Source organism: Ornithodoros turicata, chromosome 3 (assembly GCF_037126465.1).
Source record: "Ornithodoros turicata isolate Travis chromosome 3, ASM3712646v1, whole genome shotgun sequence".
Taxonomy (NCBI): Eukaryota; Metazoa; Arthropoda; class Arachnida; order Ixodida; family Argasidae; genus Ornithodoros; species Ornithodoros turicata.
The window spans coordinates 85,723,195-85,732,908 of NC_088203.1; the positions used below are offsets into that span (position 1 = coordinate 85,723,195).

Sequence of the window (9,714 nt, forward strand, 5' to 3'; positions counted from 1 at the left end):
TTAGCATCTCGCGTTAGATACGCATTAGCACTTTAAAAATATTTTAATTAAAACAATTAACGTTGATTAAACAATGAAATTAACAATAAAAAGGCCATCATTTCATCGATGTCCATGCTGAACTAAGAGAAATTCTTGTCGTCTGCTATTATGGCCAATTCCAGTCGTGCGCCTCTTGCTATGTGCCCTCTGGGGTCGCTTTATTAAATATACATTGCAGACAAACAGCAGTTTCACTGACCATATTCTGTATCTGCATGGGGTCGCTTGTGCAGGAGAGGATCAGCCGCTCGGATAAAGTGCTGGAACAGGTCTCCGTGACCCAGAAGGAAAGCGTTGCGCATCAGTTGTAGGTGAGAGACCAAGCTACCTTCCTCAACAAAGATACGCCAGAGGTACTGCACAAGAACAATGATTGAGCACCCAATATGTAATATCCACGAGCAAATTACCGTGGCTGCTTGGGAGCGAACCCCTTCCACAAAGTCTTCAAATTCCTGGAGGGTCAAGTCTCGCTTGGTTTCCATTTCTGAGCAACGACTGGAGAGTTCTTCCGCGTCCTCGTAAATCGTCTGCCCTGCAACACGAGGCACTGTTGCGACAAAAACGCTGCAGCACGGACTTAAAGACAAATGATCACAAACTCATTCATGACTACATATGACAGGCATATTGTCAGATAGAAACACATTTTAGCATTTCATCATTTGCAAGCGTCTAGACGGCAACAATTTCTGGTGTGGTCGTGCAGGGTTAGGAAGAAATTTGTGTTCATTTTCCTATGCACTGTTTGCAACGTGATTACAAAACATCACACTGCAGCGCGCAGAAGCATATCGTACCTGCTTTTGTTTTAGAAACGATAATAGAAGCTACTTCAAGGAAATAGCACTTGCGGATTTTTTCAACACTTTGTCCTCCCGATTGTATTCACAGCGCGTTCATCTCCCTCGTGCTCAGAATCAATTTAGCAACAAGGGTGCTCACAATGGCTGACGTTTCAAGGCAAGAGCTGCGATATTTGGGGAAGCAACAACAACTTTATTAGGAGATGAAGAATGGGGAGCTTCACAGCCTGGGGCGATACTCTATCCCATTGCTGGTGGTGATGCAGGGAATGAAATAATGAGCCCATTCACAATAAGGATCAGAGTCCTATTGTGTCCAGAAAGGTCAAAAGAGCTTTGAGCGCAGAGCATTGGTGAGCTGGATTCAGCAAGGGACCAAGCAATTTTGATTTGGGGAAGTAAATTTCCACTGAGAAGAGCTATTTCCAATTTTCTGATCGCCCCATACGTTTAGCTTGTGCATCAGTTTTATTCACAAACTCTAATTGCTAGGGCTGTGCAAATAGTGATTTTAAAACCAAGGTAAATACAACATAAATTCTTATGTACCTGAAGCAAACACAAGGCAAATGGTTGGGGTGGGAGAAGGCAATCAACCGTCGCTACAGATACCAGAGTTGTTTGTAGTCGTTACGTTGACTCCACAGTACCGAGGCACCATCTTCAGGACTTTTAAAAGTAACGCGTTACTTTCTATATACTTTGAAGTCACATTTCGGCGCCGGACTTCTATCCTGTCTGATAGGGTCTGGATAGTTTACCCGCATACCATTCAGGTCCTCACATTGCATCCTGCGTGCCCTCAAACCACCCAAGGCACCGTACGCTACCCCTTCCCAAGAGGGACGTGGATGTCCCGAATATCTCGGTTGCTGAAGCATTGTGTACATGACACATTGCGGCGACAATAGGGAGTCTTTCGCTTGACCTCCGGGTGACGCACAGAGTAGTATCTTCAAAGTAACTTGGAAAACACATAGAAGTACAGAAAAAGTATTCAACTTCGATTACTAAATTTGGCTTTTTTAAAAATATACTTAAATACACTACTCACGTTACTAACCACATTGGATACGTCCATAGGTTGACAGCGTAACCCTCACGCTCTATGAACGATCTATGAATGAAGCACGCGCATTCGAACTAATACAGATGCCCAGGAATTCAAACTTAAGCATGTTTCCTTCGTTCAACTTTTTTTTACGTTTGTTCAAACAGCCAAGATCATCACGAAAGAAAAACGACACTTCTGATGTCGATATTAGATCCGTATTCGCTGTTCTACCGCTCCGCTTCACCTGGACGCTGCTTTGTTTACCTTTTTGGAGCGAGCACATGTCTTCTCCAGCCAATCAAAGTCGTCCTTGAAACATCACTCTTGCGTCATCCGCGGTGACCCCGCACGCTTACAGGGCGTATATAGGCATACACTTCATATGAAGCAGCACCCAATTTGTCTTACACCTTCTCTCCTGGTATGTAAGGGCTTACAAATGCAGCTTCAGAAATATATGAATATTATTGGTCTTGAAGAGACCAAATAAAATTAAATTTGAATATTGAATTACACATTCAATTTGAAGTCAAATTTTGAATCCAGTATTCAATTATTTGCTCCATTATTCGGGAAATGCTGAATACTGGCACAGACCTACTATAACTGCAACTCAGAGACATTTATGGCAGAAACAAAATGGCTGACAAACTGCCTGTCTGTGAAAAGTAAAGTGCCACTGTATGAACATTTAGCTCTCCTCCAGTTTCAGATTCAATCCGTAAAAGTTTCTACGGCTTCTGTACATCTAGATTATTGTAGCCCACCAGAGCAGTCTCCACTAAAACTAGGCTCACTAAACCGATAGATTGCCTTGCATCAGGTTACACCGAACCATGGGAAGTCAGGATGCCACTAACCTGAAGGATTGTCTTGTGCAAAGACCCTGACAGCGGACCCGGTAAAAAGTATCTTCTTTGCCAGAGAAACCGGAACGCAACTTGGAAGTAGCTCCACCTTGAGGCTGTAACTGTCTATCGAATCACGAGCATCCTGCAAGTTTCCATATAGTCAGTGTTGCCAAACTGCCGCCGCCAATGCTTCATATAGCACTGCAGCACCCACAGACAAGAAATTAAAAAGAAACGTTTAAAGGAGCATGAAAGAGGCGCCTCGAACAAGAGCACGTGCAGCGGCAATCTCTCCCCGCTCCTTCTGGCGTGTTGTGATGTCAGATCACAAGAGCACTTTCATTGGCTGCCAGGAATTGGCTGCTACAGCGAGGGAGAATGGCGACCGCTCGACTGCTTTGTGTCATGCATGCGATAGGCGATGGCAACACAACCGCAAAAATAAAGAAAAGAATGCACATGCCTCACTATTGGCTGGATAACCAGAATGGCATCCATTATCAGAATGGCACACAACAGAAGCAGCCTTTTACAAAATGCAAGGTTTGCACGCGTGTATAGTAGTGCCGTTAACAGTGCTGACACCAATTACTTTGCAGTTTAACTGTAACTACTAACTACTCCTTCTGGAAATTGTAGTACATCCACAAGTTCAACTGTATTTTTGCAGCAATGCTTCTGTGACCACCGCGATGTAGAAACGAGGTTTCAAGTAAATTTTTAATTACCAGCTTTATTGCACTTTGTTTGTTTCTAAGCTTTCCATGTGCCCACAAGCAGCATGAAGGAGATTCAGCAGCAGCAAACAGGATAACACTTCAGATTATTAATTCTTATTCCGAGAATCATGTCTGAACCGTGGACTCCCCCGCGGCTCCTCCACCTTTGCGTAATTATGACGCACTATAATCCAACACCACCTAGATACAGAAAGCCTGCGCGCTTGTCGACGTGACGTAACAATTAAGAGTCAGCCAATCAGGATCGTGTTTTCGACGGCCGTAGCCAATCCCGAACGTGCTTCTAGCGGTCCTGGCCATGGAGAACAGCCACTGTCGTCTGCGAGTTGTGACTGAACATCCCCACGTACTAAATGGGAAATCTTGGAAATAAAGCGCAAAACGGTCTCAATCTTTCTCAAAACGTATTGCACTTGCAGTTTTTGCATAAATATTTAGGTCTGCAGGTTTGAGATAAGCTGCAATCATTTGCGGGTTCTTCAATTCACAGAACGGTGAATTGCAGTAGCAGACGAATTCTGACTATATATGTCCACGTAGCGAAGGAGGGAGAGGAAGCAATAAGCAGGCCTCCTGTATCTAGGTGGCGTTGCTATAAACACACAAATAAACATGTTTTTCTCTCTCTCCTAGCGCACATCATCCCAATTCCCAGGTCTACTGCCTGTGGTTGAACAAAGTTTAATTATCCTAAAGAAATACTCCATGGCTCACCTTCGAGTCTCCTTCCTTGTTGGGGGTTTCCCTCTGAATAAAGAACTCATCGAAAGGGTCAAATAGGTTGCCTCGCATCATCCAGCAGGTGGATTGGCGTACCAGAGCACGCTGAACGTAGAACAGTACCCTGAAAAGTAGGGGCTTCTGTTCACGAACACATGCAGTTTCATCAGACACACGTGAACACAGACGCAGTACCATATTACCCTAATGCTGCGTTCACATGTACCAGCTTTCTCCACCAACTATGACCAACTCCAGGTGCTCGGAGCCAGTGGCCGACCGAAAACTTTGGAGAATTTGTGACGTTCTTGCCGATCAACGTCAGGAGCGAGGGCGCTAAGTGATTTCGTTTGTGCCATATTACCTGGCATGGGTTCAAATCCTATAGGAGCACCTGAGAAATCTTTCTTTTTCTTTTACTAACGCCACATAAACTTATCATTTTTTCTGAGATACTGGCGATCTTCGGGCGGAGAAAACTTACTTGGTTTGAATAACAGCTGTTGAAAATAAAAAAAAGGTACCAGCAGTTGGATTTGAACCCGTACACTCAGATTGTCGTAAGGTTGTTTGTGGGCGGAGCTACCAAGTTGGTACGTGTAAATGTGGCGACGTCACCGCCTGGAAGTTGGTCATAAGACGTCAGTTTGAGTTGGTGCAGAAAGTTGGCCCGTGTGAATGCAGCCTTAAGGTACACTTAACACCCGTTTTTATTCTGAGATAACCTCAGCGATCTCCCTGGAATCGAACGTAGCGATTCTGCCTCATCTTCTGGCCATGCTACTAAAGTCAGGGTACGTTTAATGTGCGGGGAATAAAAAAGTATGTACCAGCATTTCGGCACTCAAGTTTGGGTCCGTTCAATATGCGAGTTCGTCCAATATGCGATTTTGAAAATCTGAGTTACATTGCAAAATCTGGCATACCTAGTGATGCATGGTAATATGGTGGGCACAAAAGGTCACACAAACAGTACAGTCACGGATATCTACAAATGTAAATTATACAAAAAGTACAGCACTGCACACGTGTGGTCAGGTGGCACCGCATCAGAGCATATTCATATCGATGTCAAACGGAAGTTTTTAGGACCTGACAGAAAGTAAAATATTGTAGCAAAAGGTAATAAATGGTAGTAGCTGCTGGGAGAATTCTGATCGCCATACATAAGGATGTGCTTTTATGATGATCGCTGAATCAGACTTTTTGCACACACTTTAAAGGGTGAGCTGGTGGGAACCCACAATTTGGTCATAATATTTCAGTTATCGCAACGTCGAAGATCATAATAGGCAGGCTTGACTGTATATTGCTTAATGTGAATGACAACACCTGTATTCAAGTAAAAAGTTGCATGCATCTTTGGGGATTGGATGACAAAAGATCCATTGAATGGTGATATGCTATGATAAACTATGAGTCGTACAAATGTTAGAAAAAAGGAAAAAAGAAAAGAAAGTATGTAAGCTGCATGGCATAGACTTAACTAATACTGTATTTCCAGTCGCACACACCTGGAAATTAGCAGAATTTGGAAAATTATCCAATGTACAGCGTACATTGATGCATAATGTACACCACAACGTGGAAATACCAGCGCTACTAGTGCACGGATACTGTAGATCACCGTTAGTATACAGGGTGTCCCAGCTAAGTGTATACAGATTTTTTTAAATGTATATAACACTTTTTCCAAGATGACATCAATTGCAATATAGCATATGCTGAAGGGCACTCCCTAGGAGGGCATTAGCAAAGTCCAAAGGCAATGTCTTAACTAACTTTCAGCAATTAACTTGTTAATTATAAAAGGTACAAAGTTGTCCTAATGAGAACACCTGTTCCTTTCGGTCACCTGATATCGTAGCCATTTTCAGAACAAAAATCCGTTCTATAGATTGCGCGCAAAAAATTAGTGAAGGAACACAATTTTTTTCTTTATTTTGTTCATTGCGCTTCTTAGAAGATGCGTCTTTCCTTCATCCCCAATGTGAGAGGGTAACAAGGGGGTTTTAAAAACACATTTGGCATTCACAATTTGGCTGAGTTGATCTATAGAGTTTCTGAACACCAGAGCTCTAGCCACAATTTTGCGTTAGGTACGGCATGCAGCGATATAGCTGCCTTGTTGCCGATAATGTTGTGGAGCCTACTTTATGGAGCTTGGAAAGTAAGCAGGTAACAGTTTTCTAAATAACTTATCAAGGAATATAATTCTACCACTGTCCAGAATGCTATTTCCCTAGTCTTCTGCAGCAACAACCATGACTGGATTCCTACCTGTCAAGGGCTTCTTTCAGAATGGGTGTCCCAGTGACAGCATACTTGCTCACCAGACCAAATATATTGCAGCCATGCACCTGTCAAAGTGTGGTAATTGAGTGGACGCTTTCAGTTTCATATGCATGCACCCAATACATTCAAAATGATTGGCACAGAATGCATTTGTCATCTATCTGTACACATGATTGGCTGATGCAGCATTGCTTGTTCAAAAATGAAGAGGGCTATAAACAAAGTACAGTTGAACTTTGATATAACCAAATTCACAGGTATCGCAATTTTTTTCGTGGTGTCGGATATTTCGTTGTACCGAAACTGATGGTATTTGGAAAGGTTTGTACTGCAAATTGTGAAGAGGCAAGCAGCATAAACATGTAAATGCAGCAGAACCGCCATTATACGATCACAGAATTTTTGTAAACCCCACAGCAGAGCGCCATGTACATAACATGTTACATTTCGGGACATAGTACGAACACTTCTCCAGGTCGCTACCAATGCTACGAACTGGCAAGCTAGCGCGCGGGTCATGGGCATCACTCATACACGCTCCAGAAACTGCACTCCACAAGTCGGCTGCACTGCATTGGTCGCCTTATTAACGCTGTCTGGAATGAGATTACCAGCAGTTCTTTTCAAGATCAGACGCTTCTATGTGAAATGTTTAAACGTGTCGTTAATGTGAAACGTTTAAACGTGTCATTAATGTGAAACGTTTAAGCATTTTGTTAAAATGAAGCTGTTGAATGTTATGTCAAGGTCGTTTAAACGTCTTGTTAATACCAAACGCAACGCCTTTCGAAACGGATAGCTATTTAAGCAACTTCTTATCTTTATTAATGGGAAACATGGAAGCGCCAGGCATTGCGGGGACAGAGACAGAAGTTGTCCCCGTTATGCCTGGCGCGTCCATGGTTCCCATCAGTTACGCCAGTTTCTCGCTGTCCTATAAGTAGCTTATTACTTCAGTTCATATTTGGCTTTTAAGCAACCCTATTTGTGTTCACTTTCGTCGTACATTTCATTATGAACCGACGTGTTTCACTGTAGTTTTAAACATGTCGAGCTCGTAATGGCAGTGATGACGTTTGAATCTTTTGGGTAGTTTATACTAAAAATTCTGTATTTATCTTCTTTATGCGAGTAGTATTTTGGTGAAAAGACCAACGCGGAAGATTGTCACCTTGAGCGACTACTTTAGCCCGAAGCATGGAACCTGCTCTTTCCTACTGGTTCCCACTATTGGACTCTAAAACCAGAACATTTGCCAATTACACGTTAACATGAACCAAGTAGAAAAAGAACCAATCACTGTCCCGTATGATATCATTCTTGCACCACAGTGGGAAAAAAGGGATGAGCACGAGTTTTGTGGCATGATGCGCCGACGCAAATTCCCACAAAGAGCCATACACCTCTCGTTATGAACAAATTGGGATGGAGAAAAGGATAACACCCACCAAGGAACGGAATAAAATGCGCCCTGCACTGTGACTGTTCTTTATTAAACATAAGACGGTCACAAATGAGCGGGACAAAGTAACATGCCACTTTAACGATACCCTGCGCTGCCTTTCAAGGAAAGTAAGCTGAAGTGTTTAGAGGAGGAAAGAAAACGATTAAAAACGATTATGTAAAAGAAAACGATTCAACGTCTCCTAGGAAAATGTTATATACGTATACGTGCCGCTGTACGTTAACGAAAACGTTTAAACGTATCTTGGGAAAACGTTTAAATACGTATACGTGCTGTTGAACGTATATCTAACAGAACACGTTTAAGTGTGTAACATACAGCTCTAGAAATTATGCATCTGTGCATTCCCAAACTAAACCTGGTTTCACTGATTTTTTGGTGGGTTACACACTGAAAGACTGTCTATCACAACTTTCTCTTGGATGGCGAAAACTTAAAGGAGCATGGAAGGCATCTCGAAGATATATTTTTTAACACGTGAAAATAACATAATGCCCTCAGGAACTGGTACGCAAAATATTTTCCCTGGGAAGCGTACATTTCGTGAGAAAATTAGTTTACAAGAACGTGTACAGCGGTGCCGAACTCTCCTTCTGCTCTAGGAGCTCCTTCTGGCATGTTGTGATGGCAGACCAACCGAGAACTTTTATTGGATGCCGTAATTCGTCTGTTACAGCAACGCGACCAGTCGACTGCTCTGCGTCAGACACGCGGCGGGTGGCGCCAAATATAATCACAAACAGAAAGAAAGGGAAAAGGTGTGCACCACACTATTTTGCGCATGACGTGATGCTGCTGACTGGCAGCCAATGAAAGGAGCTTCTCTGACCTGCAAGTTTGGAAGCTATTTTGCACACAAGGACTGCGGGCTGCACCCTCACTCTTCCTGCGAATGTGTGCACTAGGGCTTGTAATCCTAATTTCTAAACTCCCTGACATTTTTTTTAACTCCATTCCATGCTCCTTTAAAGTGAGTCTACTTTCAAAAACACTAAAGAGAATAATAACGTGCAAGCCACCTTGTTTTCCGTGACGTCGTCCACTAGCGTCTTGAGAGGCAGGAACAGGGTGTGGTACTGTTGGAAGATGGTGGAAGAAGTGGTCAAAGAAACAAGAGCTCACATGGAGAGCGCCTGACCTTTTCTAGCCTATGCTGCACGTATAGCAAGGACACCTGCTCGTCAAATTCTTGTTCTAATGTTGCCACTGTATTTAAGTATTCTCCAAGGACTTCCTTAAGACCGGTACACAGGGAATCCAAATAGAAACCTCGTTTGTCCTGGGCTGCACGTAAGACAAGATTAATTGTGTAACGGCGACACTTCTCGTTCCCACCTTGCCGAATGAAGTTCTTTAAATATTTGCAGTAGTACCCAAGCATGCACAACTTGTTGAGTACGGCTTCCTCGAAAGGGTGGTTCAGTGCGGTTCCCTTTGCAATCTGGAAGGTAGGGTGAGAACAGAAGGTAAATTTGGAGAACACCTTGCAGCTCGACATGTCACTGTATCTCTGCTTGCATATGCATTACTTACTGTAAAGGTCCCCTTGTCTTCAACAAATATATCGCCAGGAAAACCGCTCAGCGCGAACAAGAGTTCCTGAAGCATCGTTTCTATTTAAATCCGATTCCCGCGACTTTCAACACTTTTAAAATGAGTTCATTTGATCCCACCTTTGAGGAGCAAGAGGAGTAAGCCTCTGACAACCAGCCGTAATACCGTTGCTCATGCAAGCAACATC

The 9,714-nt window shown here is 43.1% G+C and overlaps 1 protein-coding gene across 1 annotated transcript in view; it reads right to left on the reverse strand.

Annotated features, from left to right (window-relative positions):
* The window catches only part of LOC135388741 (gamma-tubulin complex component 4-like), a 26,136-nt gene extending 16,445 nt beyond the window's left edge, over positions 1–9,691 (reverse strand). Inside the window, exons 1-10 of the mRNA XM_064618505.1 lie at positions 9,647–9,691; positions 9,507–9,572; positions 9,309–9,414; positions 9,112–9,257; positions 8,993–9,049; positions 6,494–6,573; positions 4,208–4,337; positions 2,763–2,895; positions 453–577; positions 242–398 (exon numbers count right to left, since the gene is read on the reverse strand). Coding sequence (XP_064474575.1) covers positions 242–398; positions 453–577; positions 2,763–2,895; positions 4,208–4,337; positions 6,494–6,573; positions 8,993–9,049; positions 9,112–9,257; positions 9,309–9,354 — 874 coding nt within the window. The 5' untranslated portion in view covers positions 9,355–9,414; positions 9,507–9,572; positions 9,647–9,691. The remainder of the gene's footprint in view (positions 1–241; positions 399–452; positions 578–2,762; positions 2,896–4,207; positions 4,338–6,493; positions 6,574–8,992; positions 9,050–9,111; positions 9,258–9,308; positions 9,415–9,506; positions 9,573–9,646) is intronic.
* Between the last annotated feature and the right edge of the window lie 23 nt (positions 9,692–9,714).